The sequence below is a fragment of the Bombyx mandarina genome, chromosome A1 (genome assembly GCF_030267445.1).
Source record: "Bombyx mandarina strain Sakado chromosome A1, ASM3026744v2".
Taxonomy (NCBI): Eukaryota; Metazoa; Arthropoda; class Insecta; order Lepidoptera; family Bombycidae; genus Bombyx; species Bombyx mandarina.
The window spans coordinates 17454578-17480926 of record NC_143234.1 but is presented as its reverse complement, the minus strand read 5'-3'; the positions used below and the strand labels follow the sequence as shown (position 1 = coordinate 17480926).

General features: G+C 36.2%; 3 protein-coding genes across 4 annotated transcripts in view; 1 reads left to right on the top strand and 2 right to left on the bottom strand.

The window, feature by feature from the left end:
* The window catches only part of Mtmr6 (Myotubularin related protein 6), a 56777-nt gene extending 51590 nt beyond the window's left edge, over nucleotides 1-5187 (bottom strand). Inside the window, exon 1 of one of the 2 annotated variants that reach the window (XM_028181098.2) lies at nucleotides 4854-5187. In XM_028181098.2, the coding sequence (XP_028036899.2) occupies nucleotides 4854-4877 (24 nt within the window). In that variant the 5' untranslated portion in view covers nucleotides 4878-5187. Of the gene's footprint in view, nucleotides 1-833; nucleotides 1231-4853 lie in introns of those variants that run through there. The other variant, XM_028181027.2, reaches the window with a different exon arrangement.
* Nucleotides 5188-6374: 1187 nt separating this feature from the next.
* Nucleotides 6375-14774, top strand: LOC114252447 (toll-interacting protein). Its single transcript, XM_028186930.2, has 8 exons — nucleotides 6375-6570; nucleotides 7017-7130; nucleotides 7927-8002; nucleotides 8747-8858; nucleotides 10224-10338; nucleotides 10680-10766; nucleotides 12228-12386; nucleotides 12958-14774. Exons 1-8 carry the CDS (start codon nucleotides 6523-6525, stop codon nucleotides 13066-13068), a joined length of 822 nt encoding a protein of 273 aa, XP_028042731.2. The 5' UTR covers nucleotides 6375-6522; the 3' UTR covers nucleotides 13069-14774.
* Nucleotides 14775-16720: 1946 nt separating this feature from the next.
* Nucleotides 16721-25634, bottom strand: Dbp45A (putative ATP-dependent RNA helicase Dbp45A). Its single transcript, XM_028170900.2, has 9 exons — nucleotides 25292-25634; nucleotides 24849-25042; nucleotides 24123-24334; nucleotides 23460-23595; nucleotides 22718-22887; nucleotides 21716-21943; nucleotides 20958-21085; nucleotides 18630-18783; nucleotides 16721-17059 (listed from the first exon to the last, which is right to left on the bottom strand). Exons 1-9 carry the CDS (start codon nucleotides 25365-25367, stop codon nucleotides 16735-16737), a joined length of 1623 nt encoding a protein of 540 aa, XP_028026701.2. The 5' UTR covers nucleotides 25368-25634; the 3' UTR covers nucleotides 16721-16734.
* Between the last annotated feature and the right edge of the window lie 715 nt (nucleotides 25635-26349).

Genomic DNA, 26349 nt, shown 5'->3' with positions numbered 1-26349 from the left:
TATCCAATTTGCACAATAGATCTCTTTCAACAGGCTTGTAGGCGTCTATTGTTAATAATAATAATGTAAGTGATGTATTAATGTCAATAAGCTTAGCTCGAAATTCAGTTCCTTGATTGTTATGCTCATTAATGTTTCAGCCTGCGTGAAATCATGATGAGATAATAACTGTATAAAAGCGAAACAACATGGCACTTACTATCGTCATCAACATAACATTAATTATTAATTTATCTGAGGCTCTTCAAAGACAACTTTTTATAGGGTAGATGAATGATCGATCTATCGCTCTACCTGGTGTTAATCCGACGCCGGAGCCAATTAATCCCGCAAAAAAAATTAAAACCAGCGCGCACCCTGTGATATATTTAGAAATAACGGCTATCCTTTGAACCGGAACAAATAATTATTTCACGGCAGAAATAGGCAGAACAGTGGTGCCAACCGTACTATGGTAATTATATCAATAGTAATTATACAGATCGTCAGAATTTAATAAAGGAAAAACTAGGGAATTAATAACGACGCTTCAAAAGACCTTTTGATTATTAACCGAAATGACTGCTAATATATAAGATCCGAGATTTTCTGGCTGACTTAGCTCTAAGCTCAGCCTGAGGGGATGGGGCTTCATATCTTCATGTTTGAAGATGTTGCACATTTCGCGTTAGTTATGTAAAAAACCACTGTTTTAAATCTACTCAAAGACTCTTTACAAGTGAAAACTACTCAAAGAGCTTTGTTTTTCAATATTCTCAATTATGCTGTACCTAATAACATAAAAAAACATAAATTACTTTGTACTTTCTTAGCATCTATGATTACATTCTTACCTTCTCTGTTACGGGTAAGCCTGCAAACTCCTCCGAAGTAAGACAGTCGCCTTTAAACCAATTCGCTAAGCGACCAAGTTCTCCTAGCACGTTCGAAGGATTCAAAGAACTAAGCGCCATTATTTCGGATTAAAAAGGATTCTAATCAAAATTTTAGTGCATTTCCCAATCACGTCAAAACTTGTAATTCTATTAAACTTGAATTCGATAATACTTTAAATTCGAAACCTAACTTTACCTAGGAGTCGAAATGAATACTAAAATAGATATTATGAAATATCATTGTCAGGAAAAAAAAAAAACTTTTTAAGAAAAGGTAATTTTTAGTAGCAATATATTTTCGGTGTTCGCAAGAAAACGCGTGCTTCCCTTACGGTGGCGCTCAAAGACTGTTACGGTAGAATCACAGCACTGATGTTATTCGAATTACTCGCTAAAATTGAAAGTCGTTCCTCCAAATTCGATTATGCCGTATCTTCAACCTGTAAAGCTCATTTTCAGATGTCAAAGGCCGCGACTAAAGAGCATGCGCAAAGGAAAGACAAAGATGAAACCATTTCTAACACTTCCTTGCGTCCTTTGCACCAATCGTACAGGCAATGGCTCATGACGTAAAATGAAAACATTACGGTGGGAGTGAACATTGTTGGAGCATCAACTGTATGTTTTATTCAGAACTTTAGTTACGATTAAGATTCCAAGAGCATCTGTTTGTCTCCATTTTCTAATCAAACATATGATTTTACTACATCTCCGTTTATTAATACGATTTTATCGAACTAAAGTAAAATTTATATGCTAGGCCGCAGGGGTAAGTAATTCCATCCTGCCGATTTCTGCCGCGAAGCGCTCGTTCTTTCCAGTATGGTAGAGGGGCAGTCTTTATGCAATGAAAATGAGACCGGACCCGTTACTGTTTTTTGCCCGACCAATATTCTATTTTGATTTAAACTGAGGAGTTTTTATTAGCATTGCATTTTCGTAGCGTGAAGTTTGTCATGTAGCCATTGCTTTTGAAATTCAAATAACAATACGTGACTACATTTAGCGTTGAAATAAGGTCCTAAACCCAGAATTTCCTAGCCTTAACTAGTAGGTGAGCTCACGGGGCTCAAACCTGACGACGACGCTAACACGAACCCTAGCAAGAGTCGTGCTTCGCAGAATCTACCACCGGATCGGTAACGCGACCCACTGAGAAGATCCGGCGAGAAACTCAGTGGGCTGTGTCTGGGAGTTAATTTACTCGTCTAGCCCTTCGTCGCAAGCGACGGGTTCGACGAGAACGGTGACCGGTGCTTGAAGTACCTAGAAGCACCGTTAGTGGATCGGGAGGATCCGAGAAGACGTGTTCCAGAATTTACTGAAAAAAGCTTGAAGTTGATGGCAACGGTGTTTACGATTTGGCATTGTTCTGCCTATTTTTAACACAAAGGGTTATTCCTGTTTGAAGTTTTATCCTGTCCAATTGAAGGGAGACTATGAACTCGTGTCTCATCGGGGCAGGGGAGTAGAGGCGCTGGCTTCCAGACATCGGTAACCATTTCTAAGACGGGTGGTCTATGAACTTATCAACCAGACTAGATCAACAAAAGTAATCGTTAATCAATACAGTGAAATAATATCTACCAACTTGTGATATAAATTAATACTCAATTCAATAATTGAACCCTAAACCAAAATGCAATCGAAAATTATTAATTTGCCTAAAAATACTCAAAGTATAACATTCAACTGGTTCAAACCAGTGAAATCATTATAAGTCTTTATTTAAGTACTCGTATACATAATCTCAACCATTTCAGATTTTCCCACACTACAGTTTATAAGTTTTAACACTCAACTATACACTTTATTCAAACTGACTAGTTTCGACGATTCAAAAAGAATGATGTTGAACTTGAGGATAAAGAACGTTCTGGCGCACCAAAAAAAATTCGAAGACGTAAAGTTGGAGGAATTACTCAATCAAGACCAATGTCAGAGGCTAGCAGAACTTGGAAAAACATTACAAGTAGATGAGTCAACTGTTTCAAAACGTTTAAAAGTTTTAGGAACGATCAAGAAGCAAGGACATTGGATACTGTATGAATTGAAGACCGAGAGACATCGAACGGCGTTTTTTCATGTGTAAACTACTGCTTCAATAGCAGAAAAGAATAGAATTTTTGCACCAAATTGTGACTGGCGATGAAAAGTGGATGCACTACAATAATCTAACGCATAGAAAATCATGGGATAAGCCAGGCCATGCATCAACATCGGTTGCAACACCAAATATCCATGGTTCGAAGCTTCTTTTCTGTATTTTATGGTATCAGCAGGGTGTAATTTATTATGTGCTACTCAAACCAAATGAGACTATCACGGGGTATTGCTATGGACTTCAATTGATGTGTTTAAGTTGAACTTTAAAAAAATACGGCCACTATATGAGCAGAGACATGACAACGTGATTTTGCTACATGACAATGCTTGGGCTCATGTTGCAAATCATTGAAAATCTACCTGGAAATGCTTCAAAGAGAAGTTCTACCCACCCACCGTATTCACCTCACATAGCCCTTTCTGATTTTCACCTATTCCATTCAATGGCACATCGCCTAGCTGTCTAGCGTTTTTGTTCATATGAAGAAGCTAAAAAATGGATCGATTCCTGCATAGCCAGAATGATGGAAGAAAGTAGTCACTAGAGATGGGAAATACTTTGAACAAAATGTTTTAAATAAAGCTTTTATTTAGAAAAAGAAACAGCAAGAACTTATTCAGGGTCCTAATATAATTTTAAAGGTTTTATTTTTAAGTATTCAATGTCATTTTATCATCATGGAAGCCATTTATAAATGGAGATTATTATTATTATAAGGGTATATTATTTATTTATTTACATTTAAAATGTATGACATTAACATGAAACTTAGAATATTGGATTTTGGCACTAAGCAAATGGTTTTTTGACACTTTGACCTTTCTGATCTTTCACTTAAGATAATAGAACTATTTAGTGCTTGCAGGGCCGAATGCCATGTCCTTATCTTCTGATTAACAACCTATTACTTGACACCAGACTATTATAATGCAGAATCCTTTCACTTTAAAGACCCCTGTAGTCTATATTAAATATGTATATCGACTCTTGAAAGGCAAACGTAACTAAGCGACAATGCGTGAACTTTACAGTAGACTAATTTAAAGTTGAAATACCTGAAAAAAAATCTATTTTAACGAATCTAGCTGCAGGATTGAAATGATTTTACTTAATAGACCTAGAAATATTTTTTTGCGCATCGAATATGGTTATTTCCTATCATTTATGTACAAAGCAGTTATTCTCGCTTAGTCACATTTGCCTTTCAAGCGTCGATATGTGAAAATCCCTCATGTAATAAGTAAAAACATGCCTAAAAGAACTCAGTCCCTGAAGTACCAACCATTATACATTTATTTTCAGATTGTATTATATTTTTAATATGAGTCCAATTTTATTTGTTTTCATCAGTTGTGCTGGCATGAAGTAAAATTCATCGGCTTAGATGGATCGAGAAGTACTTACACCTTGCTTAGTGTTGAAACTAGACCACAATAACAACTCACAAAAAAAATAACAATATTAACAATATTAAAATCTTTTTGAAGATTAAAGATTTACAAGTATTTAAATTACATGCAAAGCATATATATCCTTTACAAAAATTTGCTTTGTCAATTTGATTGATTTGACTTGCCAGTAAGCAATGTTTTGATATTGTTAGATGTGTACCTAGTCACTAGTTTTAAGGCGTCTGTTTATTTAGAAGTGTAAACTAATTAAAACATAAGGTTAAAATATGCTAATAATATGTTCTTGTAAGTTAAACACATAATTTTAGTTTTCATTGTTTTTCTACTATCTTGTTTCATTTTAACAGTTGTGACAAAGATAATAAAATAATATAAATGATATGGTAGGCGAATGCAAATAGTTCTTACGCTGAAAAACACACAGAAAGTATTTATTTAGATACCTTGTAATTTACTAACCTTTGGGGTGATGTTGATATCCATTGCAGCTGTTGACCAAAATCGATACTTAATCAACCTTTATCAGTTCACTTTGTGACGTAAACACAAGGCACTCTAATTACAAAAAATCTTAACTGTTAATTTTACACTCAACTAATTTAATAATCAAACGATGCATTTTGTTAGAAAATATAAACCAAAGACTCGTTAGTCCACTCCATAAATTGGCACAAATAGTGACAGATTTCCGTTTACTTCAAAGAGCAAATTATTGTGCTTACTTTAGTGGTGGTTTAGTGTTTACTTGTCATAGACCTTAATACTTGTCCGTTGTTTACTGCCATTCAGTTTCAAAGAGTAGGGTTAATAGGAAGAAAAGGAAGCTAGTTCGGGGCTCCATAGATTGTAGGTATAGGACTTATGAGCGACCTAGATTTGTAATTTGTATTTGTATTTGTTTGGACTTGGCGGGAAAGGCGTAACGTTGTTGAAATTGTTTTATTTCTTGAGTTTGTGTTTGTTGGGCGTAATCGTACAATAATTATGATTTAAGAGCCGTTTTCCATCTCTGAAAGTACACGAATGTGGGAAAAGAAGCAGAACACTTGATTTGGCTAGTCAGACGCTTATCTAAATATATATTATTTAAATGATTGTCTCAATCAGTTTTTATAGAAATGTTTTTTATTTTTTTCTTCTTTCCAATTTTTTTCTCTGTCATATTTCTTTCTTCCTTTTATTTTTAGACTTCCTCCAAATTGCTTGAAATTTTTCTATCTAGATGTGGTAGTGGCCTTTTTAGTCACCTCTCTTCCAAAAAATCCATTGAAACTCTCAGTACATATATTCACACCTTTTTACTGAGACTAATAGTCTTATAACTAATATAACTTATAACTAATAAAGCTTTATTTGATTTGCATTTAGTTTCATTCAACTTTTCATAGAACAGAAGGCCTTAATTTACAAAAGTTACGGCTTGAAACCTATTATTCTTGCTCACTGCTTTTGTTGCCCTCATACATCTTATTTATTTTGTATGATATCCATGCTCACGCAGAAAGAACAGGTTACTTTAGCGTTTCGGAAATGTGAATATTATAGATTTTACTAAGTTAACCCTACAGTTTCAATCTATCTTATCTTAACTAAACTACCTTTAAATCATTATTACGATGAAATGTTTCGTGAACGCTTAAGTGGACTATTTGGAAAAATACATTTTATGTACACTTGTGCACTTTTGCTGATATTAAACTACTACCGCTGGACGTAACTTCTCGCCGTCCTCCAAAAAGTACACTGAAAAAGTGTCAGTAAATGACAACCATTTTCATATCCCAACTCATATCGTCTTATCTCATTTCATTTCATTTTAATACCATGTTTCACATTAATCAACTTCATTTCATTTCTCTTCATATTAACTTAATTCATTTAAAAATAATATTTATAAATATAAAATATTAGGTAGGTTGTACACCTTTGCTTTTTCCAATTGGAAAAAGTTGTGACAGTGACAGCTGCTTGCCAACTTTTACTGACACTGACATATTGTTTTCATTTTGTTGGTTAATGACTATTACTCTGTTTTTCGCATACGCTGATCATTAAATTAGTAACAATATAATTCAAATACTTAATACTGAATAAGGCGTTAATATATCAACATTACGCACCAGTCACCATGACTTCAACAATGCCTAATGATACAAATGAAGAACGTCGTCGTAGAGTAAGTACCCAACTACATAATATGAATAAATATACAATTATGATGCCTATAAGATTATTTAAAGAATTTTATAGTCTGTTGGACGTTAATAAACAAGTTTTGTAACCGGTTCTAATATTTAATGTTTTCAATGATTTCATTTAAACTGAATATGATCTAATTTCCATCGAAATTTCTCGAGCTAGCAAGTATTTTTTCTGACAACAAAGAAAGTATAACGACCGTCTAAAAGTACAGTTTGACTAGAAATTGCAAATTAGTTAAAATTATGGTAATTAAAAAAATATCCTAAAGATATGATTAATAAAAACTCATAAAAAGAAAGAAAAGCAGCTATGGCTTAAATGGATTACTTAACTTGACATATAAAAACTAACAATATTTATAATCTACTTTAGCAAGTACTTTAATATTGTTTTCAAAACCATGAATTTCAATCACTATAGGTACTGCTAGGTCCTCTTCCAGCAGGTTTTCTTCGTGCTGATGCTACTTCCGACGGTGTGGACTCTGATTATGAAGCTGCACTTGCTTTACAACAACAGCTATATGGTGCTGCAGTATGTAGATTCTTTATTTCTAATTTAGAATGAACTACATAGTTTTTTGATAGAAACATAACTTAATTTATATATTTATAGTTTTAAGATGTCACAATGGCCTAAGGGAGAGGTTTTTTTAAGTAATAACTCAGGAGTGTTGAGTTCATACCCTTCTATAAAACATGTTTTTGAAATTATAGAATCTATAATTGATGATATTTGTAAAAAAAGTTACTAATTTATGAAATAAATACTTAATCTGATTTTTACTAATATTGAAAAGTTTCAAAACAATATATAGTATGATCACAACTGTACCTATACTATAGAAAACAGATGCTGTTGGTTATAGTTTCAGGTGACTTTTTAGCGTGCTTTTTTTCCTGTTTAAGCTGAAAGCCTTGTGAAGCTATGTCAGCTTTGAGTGCTATTCAACCACTTTAGCTCTTTTTGTCTCAAGGTAGTGGCAATCATGTTCAGATTGATCATCTGTCTACTTGGAGCTGTAAATATAATGGTGATAAACTGTACTCATTTGATTTAATTTAATTGCAGAATTTTATTAGTGTTTAGGTGAATTTAGTGTTATTGGTGAGTTAGTGAGGACAGGCAATAAATACAATATAATTGAAAAAAGTTAAGTCTTCAAACCTTTTTCTCAAGATGGTGGATGACTATATTAATTTTGTCATGTACGTAGGCTCCTGTAACTTATCTATCACCTGTTAGGCTATGAGCCCTTTGTTCAACTATGTAGTAATAAAATGTTCCTTCAATATGTAAAGCTAATTACAATAGATGAAATGTTTCTCAGGTACCACAAAGTGGCCCTCCAATGACAGCGAGACTAAGTGTCACTATAGCTCAAGCTAAGCTTGTTAAAAATTATGGTAAGTATTTTTTGAAGTGATAAAAATTTATAGGTCCAAATTTGGCCAATGTTTATTACATTTACCACAATAGCATATGCACATATGTATGCATGATTTATTTAAATCTGACACCAATAATCAAGATCAGAAAGCACATATTCTACATACGTTTTTTTTTTAAATTGAATATGGTTCTGCTAATCTTCTTATCAAAATAGGATACCTCAATGAATTTTTTTCTTTTGTTTGTGATATCTAAGATAAGCTGTGACTACTTTTGACTCATATTAGAGATGTGTAAAGTGCTTTGTTGCTTGCATAAAGTTTGATTATTATCAAATTGAATTAGACTTAAAATTCACAAAATAAACTAATCAACCTTTTTTTTTTTTTAAAAAGACGCAGAGTCGATAGGTTAAGCGTACTACATCCATTTTTATAAATCAACATGGATTCTCTAAACTATCTCAGTATTTACTTAAGAAACAAGCAACATTTTTATTTTAACCTTGTATTCTGTTTGAGAGGTCATTCATGCCCTAATTTTTTATCTCTTACCTAATTCCTCCGTTTTACTGATTTGATTTTCTTTCTACTGCAAAACAATCTTGCGTTCCGTCTTAAAGGCGACCTTAACTGTTATTCTAAAGTAACTGTTTGCCTTGTAAAAAGACCATTTGGAGTGCAGAATACAGTAAGCTATTAGTACCAAAAGCGATCATATATAAATATTGAATGATCCTCCTTGAAATATGAACATAGGACTAACTCGTATGGACCCGTATGTTCGTGTGCGTGTTGGACATTGTATATACGAGACTCACACTGATCCGAGCGGCGGGAAGACTCCGAGATGGAACAAGGTCATTCACTGGTATGTTTTTTTTTTTTTTAATTGCTTTCGTTGGCAGTCTAACAAAAGGATTTAAATTCAATCAAGGCCAAAATTCTTGGCAATTAAAAAAAAAAACTATGAGAGGTGACAATATTAGGTGATAGCTGACTAGATAGCATAGAGATTCGCAGGTTTTATGTATGGCACGCAGTGTACCTAAAGGGCGTCACACACGGCGAAGATACTGTAATATAATCAACATTTTGTATGAACACATGGTTAAGATAATATTCATTTGATAGTTCATACGAAATGTATAGCGAGCGATATTGTATGTTAAGATAAAATATTATAGTATCTTCGCCGTGTGTGACGCCCTTAACACAATAACAAATTAAATGACGCGTGGGGTCAATGTTCTCGTGTGACATATATTACGCTGCGCTGTATATTTCTTGAAACGACAGGTACATACATTATTATATTTCTTTTAACATGTTGGGGACCAAGTATTAATTTTTCACATCACAACTCGTTAAGTTACTAAAAATTATAACTTACATCATTATGTGCTTGTTTGCAATATTGGAAGAATGGGCTTTATGAATTTTAAAGCTAGTACTTTGATGGCAAAGCCAAAGAGGCAAGTTACCATGGATATTTGCTAGTTAAACTGACATCAGTACACTTCTTATACTATACGTCCTATACCGACAGTGAACTAGTAAACTGGTGGTTGAGTACTGGTGGTAGGACCTCTTGTGAGTCCGCACGGGTAGGTACCACCGCCCCGCCTATTTCGGCCGTGAAGCAGTAATGCGTTTCGGTTTGAAGGGTGGGGCAACCGTTGTTACTATACTGAGACCTTAGAACTATATCTCAAGGTGTGTGGCGCATTTACGTTGTAGATGTCTATGGGCTCCAGTAACCAGTTAACATAAGGTGGGCTGTGAGCTCGTCCACACATCTAAGCAATAAAAAAAAAAATCTGCCGCGAAGAAGTTATGCATTCATATCTGAACGTGAACAGAAGTTATACCATACAACTGAGACTTTGACTTTCATTAGGAATTGGCTCAGTGGTGTAAATTAAGAGACTACTGTGTGTCAGAGACTACTACATGAACCGACTTACGTAATATCTTAACCCAGCTAAAAATATCAGCCCCTAAGTACCTACCAAGAACGAAGAAATATAAACCGTTTATAAGAAGCCCGCTCGTTCGAATTTAAGTGCTTACTCTCCCTTAAACAGAATTCTTTGGGACTACAATAATGTCCACGGTAGTGCGGTCTCCGTCAATGTTCATTCGGAGTTGTCCGATTGCGCTGAACTAATTTTGATGATCACCATGTTGGTGCAACTTAATAAATAAATAAAAAATGAACTTTTTTTCGTCTCAGTCTCCTACCACCCGGTGTGAATACAATATATTTGGAGATCTTTGACGAGTGCTCATTTACAATGGACGAGCTGATTGCTTGGACCCACATCACTATACCGCAGGCCGTTTTGAATGTAAGTTCAAAATAATTTAAAATTTCATTTATAATTCATTTTCATTCATTTATATAATTCATTATATTCATTATTTTGCGGTAGGCAGCGGCTTGGCTCTGCCCCTGACATTGCTGAAGTCCATGGGCGACGGTAACCACTCACCATCAGGTGGGTCGTATGCTCGTCTGCCTACAGGGTAATAGAAAAAAAACATTTTCATTTATAAAAAAGATAATACAATAAACAAATAGACAATTTGTTAGACAGTTTGTAAGTCCGACAACTTTCATTATCACTCCTAACATATACGTTTTAAGTGTAATTTCGTGGTATTCCAATATCAAACACATATGTTTTAGGGTGAAACTCACGAAGACTGGTACCCCCTGAATGGAAAACAAGGGGACGGCTTGGAAGGGATGATCAATCTTGTAATGAGCTATTCAGTAAGTGCAACTCATTTTTTGCTACATTTAATTCTAGTTCGTTCGTTTCGCTGGCTTCGTTGCAAGTCAAAACAAAGATAAATATATTCTCAATACGTTTATCAATAGATTTGAGTTATCATAAAATCGATGAATTTGATTTTCCGGTCTTCGACAAATGTTTTATTGAGAGACAATATGAACCTGATTTCCCTTATAAACCTTATAAGGCTTTTATTTTTATTAATAACTAGCTGTACCCGTCCGCTTCGCTGGGTATTTGAAATTAACATTATTATTTCTCACCCCCACAAAGATTCTCAACATTAACGCCCACACAACTGGTGTAGGGATTCCAACACTCATATAAATATTAGGCCTATCCATTAAGGTACATGTATTTTCTATATGGATACCAAGTTTCAAGTCTATTGGATGCATGGTTCAGAAGTTAAAACGGAACATCCGTAAAAAACACTAGATTTATATATTAGTATAGATTTTTATATTTCACTTTTGCTTGCACTTTGACTAGATAAAGTAAGTACTTGAGGTTTATATTAACATCTCATGCAGCCATTACAGTAACATGATAAAACATGAATAGTTTGATCAAAATCAATCAAGTAGGTATATTTGCTTAATGGCTAAAGATAAGACGACACGTGTGTTCGTATCGAGCGACGCAACCAGGTACAATTTTTTAAAGGAAATTTGAACCTTAAAATAAAATGAATGAGTAAAAATTGAGTGCGAAACTTTTGGTAGGCAACGGATTGGCTCTACCCCCGTCATTGCTGACGTCCATGGGCGACGATAACCACTCACCATCAGGTGGGCCGTATTGTTCGTCTGCCTGCATGGGCAAAAAAATGCGGGAACCTATCATACGGTTAACGCCTTCAACTGTTCACACATGGCAATATTACAACCAATCAAAAATATCCTGATTAGATGTTTTCTTTATTTATGTCATTATAACATTAAGGTTTTTATCTTGGCTTTATTTAATATATTTTCAAACATCGTTGAAACAATTAATCACATAGAATTTTGAATATATTTTTTCCTACCTAAGCTGATGGTCTAGAGAGACCATATCATCGTCACCGGGCTAGTAGTTGAGCTCACGGGGTTCAAACCTAACCTGACACGAACTCCGCTGAACGAGCCGTGCTTCTCAGCATCTACCACCGGATCAAAAACACGACCAACTGAAGCCGAATCTTATTATTCGGACCTTTTATATATATATAAACTTAAGTTGAAATTGTCATTAGCGAGATGCAAGGATCTGTCAAATATCTTACGTCCTAGCATAGCTACCCGCTACGTATCGACACTTCCGTAACTTTAAATATCTTGTAAGTCGGATTATCTGTTGTCATTTACTCGCCGAGCCCTTTGTCGCAAACGACGGCTTCGACGAGAAAGATGACCGGTAGTTTTGTAAGAGTTCGCTTAGAAGTGCGCATTGCACAGGTCGGTCCGGCGGCGGTAGCCTCGTTCCCGCCGGTGTTGGTGGTGCCGAGCACCGGCATGGGGTACGCCGCCATGCCCGTGTACCCCGCCCCTCAGGCGCCGCACCCACCCCCCGCTCAGCCCGCACAGCCGCCCGTCACCGCCGAGCAGTTGCAGCAGGTGACGTATCCAACAATGCCTTTGTCTATGTCAAAAACCTAACTACGTACAGGGGAAATTAATGACCGAAATGTATGAAGGTTTGATAGGTATAATAATAATAAAACCTTCTGCATAACCCACATTGCTACTGGTAGTAGGGCGTATTGTAATGCACGGGCACCACCATTCTACCTATTTCTGCCGCATCAGTCGAAGTTTAGGACAACCACTATTCTTCTTGCCGTTTTCCCTCTTTTTTTTATTTATTGCTTAGGTGGGTGGATGACCTCATAGCCCATCTGGTCTTAAGTGGTTACTGGAGCCCATAGACATTTACGACGTAAATGCGCCCCCGATTGCGTATGCGATGGCGCCGATATAAGTGCTAACGTCTCAGTATAGTTACAACGGCCGCTCCGCCCTTCAAACCGAAACGCATTACTGCTTCACGGTAGAAATAGGCAGGGTGGTGGTACCTACCTGTGCGGATTCATAAGAGGTCCTACCACCAATAAAGTCGGTAAGGTCTGTCGGTTTGTGGTGGTTCCAATAATGAATATGTTCTATTCTAATCCACTTTTTATTTTAGATTGAAGAAATGTTCCCGAGCATGGACAAGGAGGTCATCAAGTCGGTTCTGGAAGCAAACGGTGGTAACAAAGACGCCACCATCAATTCGCTACTTCAAATGTCGGAATAAACTTAAATTATATTCCGTATATATTTAATGGTATCTAAAATTCACGAATCATAGTGAAATAATATTTTTCGTAATAATAAATTGTAAAGTTTTTAAACATTCACTACACCAGTTATAATTTGACCATATAAACATTTATAGAACAATTTCTCAAGTAAATTTTAATTTTTTTTTAAATTCTTTTACTATGATTCGTAACGTAACGCTATCTATGGATATAAAAGTTAACGCGCGTATTTTCACATGACACATAAAAACATGCTTTATTTTATATAATGGAAGAAAAATGTTTATAATTACTAAGAAATTATATTAGAATACGCTTTATTGATGACCTCTAGGCAGATGTCACATTACACAAGTGCTCTCGTTGTTGCTACGTTTTATAATACAATTTATTGTAATTTACACCAATAAAAATAATAGATAATATTTTACAGAATGAAAATAATTAAGAGCTAAGCGATAATTAAATCTCGCCTTTATTTCATGAACATGACGGTCGTCAGGACCGCAAAAACTAAAGATTCGAAGTTCCGGAATTTGATTAATTATGTTTTTAATAATTTAATTACTTAAAGCGAGAATACTGGTGTCTACAATATCATCTGACAACGGGCTTAGATTATGTCAACACTCAACAATATTGTAAGTCCAAATATGTAGAAGAAAAACTATATAATTGTAGTTAAAAAATCCATTTTTACGAAATTCATTTATTTAAAATTATAAGACAATTTGTATCACAGACTTCATTCCTAGTAAGACTTAAATAGTTAACTTGGTATAAAAAAAAAAAATTACTGCGCTAATGTAATAGATGTAAATTTTTTTTGTGAATAAAAAGAAACAAATTGTACAAAATATAAGTAAATTGATTAACCGTAGTATTCTGATGCAACAATTCACCCTGCTTTAAAGTAGTAGTCAACAAACAAAATAGTTTGTGATATTGTTAACATAGTACAATGATAACATTGCTGCAATTATATTTTAATTACACTGGTAACCCTAAACTTTATATTATATCTGTGGTGCGTCGGTGAGGGGGAATGCAGTATTTCAATATTGCATCGATCTCACAATTAAATTAAAATATACATATATGTTTGAAACAGAAAATTCAAGCAAACAAAGCTGGATCAGTTTTAAAATTTAAATAAGTAAAAATAAGACTGCACTCGTATGTAGTTTTAGTGGTTGAAAATCACACCAATATATTTCAATAGATCAAAATAAATATTGGATTTTATTGCGTAAAATGAACTGATCTCGCTTTTGATTTATATTAATGTCCCCCTATTTATTAGTTTGCTCAACTTTTATTTATTATGTACAGCATAAGTGCATACATTGATTGTTTTGTTTTATACAATATATTACAATTTTGGCACTAAGGTCTATCTATATGAAATGAAATCTATCATTTGCTATGTTGTTAGTTGAAGATATTGCCTTATATTTTTGTCTAAATTCCGGTATTCACTTACCAATGAGCTAGTGAAAAAATAACAATAATTACAACACCAATACATGATCATGTTTATTGCAATGTAGACTTGTTCGTGTGCAGAAAGCTTTCAGCTACATCTTGTGCGAAATGATTTGCCATCGACGCGACGTTATGCTTACTGTATTATTATTATTGTTGTTGTATTTATTTTCAATTTTTACATTTTATTACAAATACAACATTATATAAGTAATGGTTTTTTTTTTTTTTTTTTTTTTTTTTTTTTTTTTTTTTTTTTTTTTTTTATTTACATATCGTTTAGAAGACAATTTCTTACTGAACGAAACAGGTATAAATTCTAATCAATAAGGGCGCGTATACATAGCTTATCCGATTTTACAGGTTCCTTTTTAACGGATCCGTCGCACCTATTTTAACAGATCCGACGCTACTCGATTTTCATCCTTGAGTGTACCGCCTACTTTCTATGAAGATGGACGTTTTGTGTTGTATTGGTACGATCGTCGTCTGCGTCGGAGGAAGCCCCGGCGTTATTGAATACATCCATTTTTAATACGCTTTTATTAGCTTCAGACGTATGTATGTTAGTATGTAATGGAATCTTTGAACAGATTTTGACCCCCTCAAAATGTCGGATTAACTCGAAATTTGGTATACTTAATAAGGACCGATGACAATTCAATATTTAAAAAAATTTAAAAAATTGGAATTCAAGTAATAAATAGAAAATAAATTTTAATAAATATGAATTAAAAATAGTGTAAGAAAAAATGATTTTATTGTAAACAAAGCGTGTGGGATTTTTTACTGGATCCAGAATACTGTCATGTGTGTGAAACAGGGTCATACAACTACATACGCTAATAATATAGGTTTAAACTATTGATCTATTAAAAAACCCAAGATACACACTCAGCGTCTCAAAACCGTCCCCATAACATGATTTTAAAGATTGATGTACACATGTCCTACCCAAAAACATAAAATATTTACGCTCAGATAAACGTATAATTATGGGTATAGAACACATTTAACTAACTCTTAAAATTCCTAACTCATTGTCAAATATTCGTCTTCACTCCATGTCCTGTCCTGCCGGCTAACTTCGGTCGTAAAATTTGATTTGTTATTGTACACTGCTTTGTAATAACAACTTTAACTAATGCGCGTAAGGTTGAATTTGCAAAAGATATGTTTATAGTATAACTATAATTACGTAGATATAATTGGTGAGTGTTTGGGGACGGTTTCGAGTGCTACTTTTGTATGAGACTGTGCATCTTGGGTTTTTATAATATATCAATGGTTTAAACGGACCTGTCAATCGGACGTTTTATGTGTACGCGCCCTAAGTGCGACTAAGTTAAAAACATGATTTCTTTGATTTATGGAATCATAATCATCATATCATTATATCATAACAATAAATATTATGAAGCAGGCAACGCGTGGTGTATCGGCTATACTGGACATGACGATGCATTCACTGGTTCGTTAGGTATTTTAAGTATCGACGTTTCTACAGACCGCCTTGTATGAATCTACTGGAGGATTTAAATACAGAAAGAGACCCGTGTACAAATATTATATACTTTTATACGAAAACAGTTACATTTTAGACACTTCGATAAAGCGGCACGACACGAGAACCTTCTCATCGTGGCCGCCGGTAACTACATTCCCGATCCTGCGGAAAGAATGGAAAGCAGACGACGTCGCCCAAAACACGTCATCTCGGATCCTCCCGATCCACTAACGGTGCTTTTAGGTACCTCAAGCACCGGTCACCGTTCTCGTCGAACCCGTCGCTTGCGACGAAGGGCTCGACGAGTAAATTAACCCTCAGACACAGCCCACTGAGTTTCTCGCCGGATCTTCTCAGTGGGTCGTGTTTCCCATCCGGTGGTAGATTCTGCGAAGCACGGCTCTTGCTAGGGTTCGTGTTAGCAACTTCGTCAGGTTTGAGTCCCGTGAGCTCACCTACTAGTTAAGGTTCCCCTGGAATAGGCTCTCAAGTCTATCTAGCTTAGGTAGGAAAAAAAAAAACATTTTACAGTGATTTAATTAAATAATCATTAACCGTAAATGGTGAGAATCTTTGTTTATGTTCCCATTTAAATAATAATTAGATGTGACGACATGCGGTTGCTTATTGTCTGCCCAGAATGAAACACAATCTGCAAGATATAATTTTATTTGACATTTTTCTTTTTCTTTTTCTTCGGAGCCATGTCTTCTGCCTCCTGCTTGGCCTGCAATTTGTTGGCTCTGTGTTTTATTTTAGTAATCTTTCCTATAACATTTTTAAAGCGTACATCTTGTTTCATTAGCCTTTTGTTGACTTTCTTTAGGCCTTCTTTGATAGTGCTATCGATGTCCTTGTCTTCGCAGGGTCGCAGGCGTTCCTCGGTGTTCGCATCTGATTTGTCTTCGTTCATTTGTGACTGTATATTCTTAATTTTAGCGAGTTTCGCTTTCTTCGCGGCTTTAATACGTTGTCTCCGGGCTTCTTCTAACCTGTAAAAAAAAAAATTTTACATTAATCACTTGTAATGCCTATTAGTTCATTTCATTTAGTGTTTAAGCCTCCGGATGCAGAAGGTTACCCGTTATAATGTAAAGTTTTCAAAGAGACTTTGGCGGGAACGCGAGGAGTGAAGTTATGTAATTGGTTTTATTTTGTCTATTTTGTGTTTCTTCAGGTTTAAATGTGTAATAACGGTGGTAAATTAAGTGTTTAATATCTGTGAAAGTGCACAAATGTGGGAAAATGAAACAAAGCCGCTGTACATAACTTCTCGGGATCCTCCAAAAAGTCAACTGAAAAAATCTCAGTAAATCACCACTATTTTACTGAGATTATATTTCATCCCAATTCATTTCATTCCATTAAAAAAAATTAAAAAAACTTCATTAAAAAAGTTTTCATTAAAATTAAAATAAGACTTGACCTAAAGGTCTTAGTTACCAGGTCATAAAATCCCTTAAAAAAAATTAAGTTTTCATCTTTCATAATCTAAAAATCAATCGAATTGCTTAACTCTAATTTAAATTTGTAATTGTGTATTGTAAATGTTTTTTTATCGGGCTTAATTTAATATTTACCCAAGGCGCAGAAGGATCATCTGTGCCCCTACTGAACATTGTCTAACACAACTTTTTATTAGGTTATATAAATCTTATGTACATTTAGGTACTTTTCTAGAAACGTTGACGGTAGTAGAATATAACTCTCCATCACCCCCTCACCCCTCCCGCCCCTTTTTTCGATTTCGACGCCTAGCTGGATAAATTTGTTCACAAAATACGAGATGTCAATTTTTTCTTTTGGTGTGCGGAGGGTCGCAATTTTGCACTTGTTGTTTGGAGCAACAGGCCGCAATTGCTAAATGCACCTAAGTTATAATTCCATTCAATATTTTCGAAAGTATGTTTGGAGACACACCTCTAACGACGTTGTTAAGTTACATTTTATTGCTAAGACATTCAAGAAGAAATTGACACCTGTATTAACATTGCCGATATTCTCAAGGTGTTCTTTGAAATATTTTTAATTTTATTTATTAATCTGGTAACATTGGTTTACTAGGTTGTCTCTTAAAAAGAAAATTACAGTGTCTAATTCTAGTGGGCAGCGGCTTGGCTTTTTCCCTGGCATTGCTGACACTCATGAGCCACCACTCACAACCACGTGAATTGTATGCTCGTCTACCTACACGGGCCATAAAAGGAAGGTAGGCCGAGCAACGATCCGGGTTCACGCCAGCTATACGGAGAGCACGGACCCTTGCTTTTGTTAAGTCAATGGTTGATGATAAGTGTTACAGATTACTGGTGGTAGGATCTCTTGTGAGTCCGCGCGGGTCGGTACCACCACCCTGCCTATTTCTGCCGTGAAGCAGTAATGCGTTTCGGTTTGAAGGGTGGGGCAGCCGTTGTAACTATACTTGAGACCTTAGAACTTATATCTCAAGGTGGGTAGCGCATTTACGTTGTGGATGTCTATAGGCTCCAGTAACTACTTAACACAAGGTGGGCTGTCAGCTCGTCCACCCATCTAAGCAATAAAAAAAGTTGTGATATTCACCCCTGCTCCATAAACTCCGGATTGACGCCAGCTTGGATCCACCTCTTGACCCTGTAGCTGCGTTTCCGCTGTTCAAACTGTTCGTTGTCGAGCTGCGCCTCTTGTTCGCGGCGCGTCACGCTCACCGTCGTGAACACCTTCACGGCTTCGTCATCTGAAACATTATTTTATTTTTTAAGGTTGGCAACATTATGTATCGTAACAGCATAGTTCGAATTGTGAACTGAAAACGTTCTTAATCTAAAATGGTTGAATTCGAGTGATTATAATTGCCAGTGACGTGGTTTATTTCGATTTGTTTTTTTTTTAAGATCCGAAACATTCGTGACAATAAAAAAGTCTTCATTTTTTTAACATCATTTCCTTTTAAAGTACGTCACATAAATAATTGGTCAGCAAGAGATACAACTGGCATAATTATCAGGACACATAAAAAAAGGTTATACGATGGCTGTTGCTAGCTGCTTGGCGGACCCGTCGGCCGGCCTCCGTACCGTCGAGGCGGTCCGTCCGGTCCTCGCGGACTGGGTGGGCCGCGACCGCGGATGCCTCACCTTCCGGCTGACGCAAATGCTTACCGGCCACGGATGTTTCGGCCGGTACCTTTTCAAAATAGCCGGAAGGGAACCGACGGCGCAGTGCCACCACTGCGCGGACCGCGACGAGGAAGACACAGCGGAACACACGCTGGCGCGTTGCTTTGGATTTGACGAGCAACGCGCCGCCCTCGTCGCGGTCATAGGAGAGGACCTCTCGCTGCCGCGCGTCGTGACAACGATGCTCGGCAGCGACGCGTCCTGGAAGGCGATGCTCGACTTTTGCGAGTCCACCATCTCGCAGAAGGAGGCGGCGGAGCGAGAGAGGGAGAGCTCTTCCCTCTCCGCACCGATCCGTCGCCGTCGAGCCGGGGGCCGGAGGCGGGAATACGCCCGTACGTCCCGGCCCCTGTAGGTAGCGGCCTCCCCCCGGTGAAGGTCAAGGGGCGACCTGAGGGGGTGAGGCCGCGCGGCGCGCTACCAGCACTCCAGCGCGCTGCCGTGGAGTGATTAGAGCGACCGGTCGACGGTGTATCGCGTCCCGACCCGGCAGGCTGGTTCTGGTCCAGCGGGGTATTCCGGGACACCAGCGGCACCGTCTGGGCGGCCTGACGGGCTGCCGTACCGAGACGGCCGACGTTTCAGAGCCTTCGATTCGCCTCGAAGGCTCCGTCGGCTGGGCGTCCTTGGGGTGAGCCGCGCCGTCTGGTTGTAGTGTTGACCGCGGTAGCCCCCCTACCTCATCCGGGTTCTGACCTCGGAGGGGATCGGACGTCGGGTGTAAGAGTGCAGAGGAGTCGTTTAGTGGGTGGGTCCTAAAATCCTTGGGCCCGCGGTCTGCTCACAACACCATGCAGACCGTTGAGTCTCACATACCCCGCGCGCCCCTTTTGCGCGGGGACCTCGTAGGAGGTTCAGACCTCTACCCGGAAAAAAAAAAAAAAAAATGGCTGTTGCTAGCTACTGTCCATGGACGCTATTTCTACGTTTATATTCCACATGGTAAGGGGACCGGGCGAACTGAGTCCAATTATGTGTCAGATCGCATCGATACTTACAGGTGAATTTACATTACGAAATTAGTGGCATGAAACTAATTTCATAGTGTAAACGCGACGTGAAACTAATGTCGCGAAAGGGCCTGCGCTGTGCGGACGTGTGTATTGTTAGTTCGGACGCGCTTCAAGCCTTGAAAATGTCAAACCAACGATGGAGTACAGAAAAAAAAAAAAAATACAATTCATTAATGAATATCAGCGAATATCACAAGAGTGTCTCTGGGACCCGAAACACCTACAATATAAAAATAGGGATGCCCGAGATGCGGCCTACAAAATAATTATGGAAGCCATGGAGATGCAATATGTAAAAGAAGCATATATATATAAGCATTTCTTTAGCTACATTGAATATAGCAAAATATAGCTTTGATGCTGACGGCGCCATGGCTACTGCCATACTGTGGATTTCGCGACACTAATTTTTTAACGAAATTACTTTCGCATATATCGAAACTACTTTCGTGCAACTGAGTTCAACATGCATGACACTAATTTCGTAATGTAAACTCCGCATACCATATAATATAATGCAACAAATAAATGCAGTTTTAAAAAAAAAAAAAACCGCACAGTCGCAAGCAAATCTAAACATAACTTTTCTGTAATTATACTAGTTAGGGGTAAATTATAATATTGTCATTGATTGTTAGTACGCATTGAAATATTATATATATAATATAATAATATTATATAATATAGCTTTAGTTAGACCGACGTTAGCAATAACTCACCGTCGATTTTGTATTCAGTCAGTTTAGTCTTGATCTGATCTTCGATTTCTCCGAGGCGCAGAATGTCGTAGGGTGTTATCAAAGATATCGCCATTCCGCTTCTACCTGCTCTGGCGGTTCTGCCGACCCTACAAAATGAACACAAGATATATTTAGAGTAATTATTAAAAAAAAATATTTCTAAACTTTTTACCTCAATTCTTATTTATTTAGTACATTGTTAGAAAAACCCTATTTTTGTATCAAGTATGTATTAACGTTTCATTTAAAAACAATATTGTAGAGAATTAAAAATAAATGCATTTTTTACTAAAAATAATGCGACGAATGTTTCGGAATGCACATTTAGGCACCAAAAAATTTATTAATAAAAAATGTGCTTAATTTCGAATGATTATATAGGACACATTTTTGAGCAATTAAAATTTCGAAAACATGTGTCGAGATGGATGGCGAAATATGTTTTTTTTTATTGCTTAGATGGGTGGACGAGCTCACAGCCCACCTGGTGTTAAGTGGTTACTGGAGCCCATAGATATCTACAACGTAAATGCCGCCACCCACCTAGAGATATAAATTCTAAGGATTCACTCAGTATAGTTACAACGGCTGCCCCACCCTTCAAACCGAAACGCTTTACTGCTTCACGGTACAAATAGGCAGGGTGGTGGTACTACCCGTGCGGACTCACAAAAGGTCCTACCACCAGTAAAATGTGGTGCCAACTTCTATGCTCATATATGTGTATATTCACTAACCTATGTATATATTCCTTAGGCTCGAGCGGTAGTTTGTGGTTGACGACGAGGTCCACGGTTGGTATGTCCAAGCCCCTAGCGGCCACGTTCGTGGCCACCAAGGTGCATTTGAGGTTGCTCCGGAACTGCGCTAAAGCTGCCACGCGTTCCTTCTGGCGCATAAACCCGTGAAGACAAATATTGTCCATCGATATCGCGTTTAACATCATCGAAAGGACTTGACATTCTCTAGAAAATGTAAAAATCAACTTTAAACTTTTTTTTTAACTAATCAATTCGACATCTGTCGCCTGTGGGATCCTACTCAAATCTAGGCACGTGCCTAAACTCATAATGCATTACGTGGAGATGTCTTGGTAGGGACCCATGGTAGACACCTAACTAACATCTTCAAGTTTTTTTTTATTGCTTAGATGTGTGGAAGAGTTCACAGTCCATCTGGTGTTAACTGGTGGTTACTGGAGCCCGTAGACATCTACAACGTAAATGCGCCACCCTCTTTGAGATATAAGTTCTAAGGTCGCAGTATAGTTACAATGGCTGCCCCACCCTTCAAACCGAAACGCATTACTGCTTTACGGCAGAAATAGGCAGGGTGGTGGTACCTACCCGCACGGACTCACAATAGCATGGGTTAATGCGGCATTGAAAAAAAAAACTGTTACATAATTTCAATCTTCATATTTTGTAAGTACAGAAATAATTTATTTTAAACAAATAAAATTAAAATACTTTACTTTTATCAAACTTGATAGCATAAACATTCTACAGATATAGCTGGGACCCACAACTACGATAATTCCAATTCCATTTTAATAATATAATAAAAAAACTAGTTTCTATTGGTTCAGACAAACAGTACATAGTATTAGTAATTAATTTGATGGTCCAGTGATCATAATCGTAAGTTAATACCAATGGATTCAACTGTGTGAATGATATTCAGTAGATTATCTTAGCGCTTCCACAACCCATCACAAAAAAAATTATCTTCGTACTCACTTCTTTGTATCAGTAAAGACAATGATGTGAGAACTTGGTTTTGTTTCTCGATATTTCCTCAGAGTTTGCACAAGATACACATCACGGGCGTACGCAGGACAAACGACGTAACGCTGGTCCAATGTCGAAACTGTTAGTTGTTCATCAGTTTCTTTCCATACAAGGAGTTTCTGTGCCAAATCAATAGTAAAAAACTAACTATTGTATTAAGCGGTTTTGATAGACAATGAATTTTTGTCTGAAATCTTAATCGTGTTAAAGAGGATATTTTACTGTTAAAAATTTAGTATTACGGTCATTTTACAGCAAAAACAGAATCAGGTGGTGGCTGTAGATGTGCTTGCATACCTTATCACAGCTATCTTTTGGGTTTCATATTTGAAATATAGAAAGCAAAAACATAATATTAAAATATAATAAATAATACGTTTTCTAAGAAAATAAGTCTGTAATTACTACTTGTAGGGTGTTGTGTAAGTCCACACAATTAGGGACCAACAACTTACTGAGTGAGGGACTTCAAGCAGTCATGCATTCCAGTTTGAAGAGTTAGGACTGGCGTTATGCTATACAATTGGACCTTGAACTCATGTCTTACAGTGGTATGCAGCATCCAGATTGTGATGCCTAGGGACTCCAGTAACCTCAATACAAAATATCATACAATTTCACATAGTACCTGTATAACACAAAAAGCGAAGGCAAACACTATGATATTCTTATATGATTTTAAATAACTTACATCATTATTTAAGGGTAATAATTTCGATTCACGCACATCAGGTGTAATGGTAGCTGAGAAAAGAAGATTCTGCCTCTTAGATGGTAAAGCACTGAATATTGTTTCTAAATCTTCTTGAAAAGATTCACTGAATAACCTGAAAATGAAATATGTCTTATAAGATTTTTTAGTATGTTCTTTTTCCATTTAATGTGTTACGTGTTCAATGTATATTAGTAACTAACACAATAATAATATTACATTTTTTTAGTTTTAACTATATATAGTAAAAACATTATAAATACTGATCTTAATATCAATTTAATGTTTCTTTGCATATTTGTTGATTTATTTATACATATATGTATTTACTTCACTCAACTAATTTTTACTCGTGACTTTTTTTAAATTCTTTATTAGAGCCATACACCTATTAGGTTAAGTTGGCTTACATTAACTTTAAGGAAATAGAAAATATCCAAATATCCATTGTGCCAGGATATCTCACTTAGTAGTAGGGTTTATATAAATAATATGTATGCTTCCACGCTTTGGTATTATTGGGCTTCTTATTTTCACATGAAAGGTCTGAATGGTCTGATCTTGCAGCATCTACAAGCTCATGAAAATACTTATAACAAAATGGGTTAGAAACTTTAAAGCAATCAATAAATGGGAAATTACCTATCAGCCTCATCCAGAACCAAATATTGAATTTTCTTTAATGAGAATGTATCACAACCTGATATGTGATCTGCTAAACGACCTGGCATCGCTACCACTATATGTGGTCTTTTAGCTAATTTCAGTGACTCTTCTATTTGATCCGATCCTCCTGTCACTATGCAAACTCTGAGTTTTAGGGGTTGTCCTAAAATCGTGAATTGATCTGCAATCTACAAACTGATAACTAAGTATACAATTTAATTATTATCAAGCACACTTTAAGTAGCAAAAAACTTTCTTAAACTTAGAAATTACTTATTAGATTAGTTTACTCTTTACATTGGTAGTTTATTTAGTCTGGGTTGACTAATAAATAGCCACCAAGTCTGTCTTAAAAAGGCACAAAAAAAACATTATTGGTAAGTTTTAAACTGAACTAATTAAGAAGATTTCAAAATGAACTAATGTGTAGTATTTGAAAAACCAAGAAAAATCAAAGTATTTATGAAGAATACACATGCAAATTCTTGACTTTCACAGCCAAACAAACCTGTCTTGAGAAATTTAATAGTTGAAAGCCATTTAATGCTTATTTTTAAGGGAGCGGGCAAGTATTTGTCAAAGAAATCCATTCATTTTGAAACATTTTCTTTAAAGATATGTGGAATATTTGAATTTAGAGATAGATAGATATTTGTTGTAACATTAAAAATAATATTATTTACAAGATAGCCGATAAGATACCTGATAAGCCAGCTCATGTGTTGGAGTAAGAACCAATGCAAAAATCCCATATGGATCCTCGGCCAAGTGCTGGATAATGGGTAGGGCAAATGCAAATGTCTTTCCTGACCCAGTTTTGGCAGCTCCAATGCAGTCATCACCAGCCAATAATCGCGATATACAGCCTTTTTGGATTGGAGTTGGTGTTCTAATACCTAGCATATTACATATTGTTTTTTTTTACGTAGTTAAATGAATGTAATTTAGAGTTAAAATAGGGGACAAAATTATAAGTCAAATGTTAAAGGGTAACCCTGACAACGGTTTCGAAGAAAGCCAAAATACAAAGAAAAAGTGCATCAAATTTTGTGAGCTTGAAGTTATTTTTGTGTTCCTATACCATTATGAGTAACGTACAGATGCTATTACTGAAGATAATTTTTTTCAAAATTAATGGTACTTACCCAACGTAAGCAGTTGTTTAATAAGCCATGGTTTTACTCCTAACACAGCAAATTCCTTTCCATCATTCTCGGTCATCTTTACTTAATGTTACAATATAATCAATCATTCAATCTAATAATATAATTATCAATCAGCTTAACAGAATGATTATTTGAATCAGCTTAACAGCATGATTATTTGAATCAGCTTAACAGAATGATTATTTGAATCAGCATATAACAACAATATTATGGAACAAGGATAGAAAAAATAACCTGAAAATAACAAATACCAACAAATAAATGCCAGAAAATTAAATCACATGTTGGTTCTCGTCAGGTCAAATAAATAAGTATAAATAAACTGTATAATCTATGCTTGTCAGTGCTCTCAACTTTAAAAGGACTTTTTGGCGGGAACGCGAGGAGTGAAGTTGTGTGATTTGTTTTATTTTGTCTATTTAGTGTTTCTTCAGGTTTAAATTTGTAATAACGGTAGTTTATTAACTGTTTAATATCTGTGAAAGTGCACAAATGTGGAAAAATGAAACAAAGCCGCTGGACGTAACTTCTCGGGATCCTCCAAAAAGTCCACTGAAAAAATCTCAGTAAATGACCACCATTTTACTAAGATTATATTTTATCCCATATCATCTCATTTCATTCAACTTCGTTCCAGTTGATTAATGTCTCAAATTAATCATCTTCATTTCATTTCACTCCATATTATCATTTTTCATAAAAATAAGAATATACATTAAAATAACATGATTTAAAGGTCTTAGTTACCAGGTCATAAAATCCCTTAAAAAAAACTCAACTTTAAAAATGTTGTTACACTGGTCACTCACATGCGCACGAATACGCAAACCCGCAAGTGTGGGACGACATTTGCAAATGATTATCCAAAGTTTTCGCTGCATTCGTGGTTTTCCAAGCTGTGTCGGTTTTTTAACAGACATCAAAGCGCGCGAACCGCGAACCTTCGCGTAGTCTCCCACACATTCGTTTGCCCAGTTGCGCCGACGATTGCGAAGGTAACGGACGTATCGCCATTTTCATAGTTCGTGACGTCTACT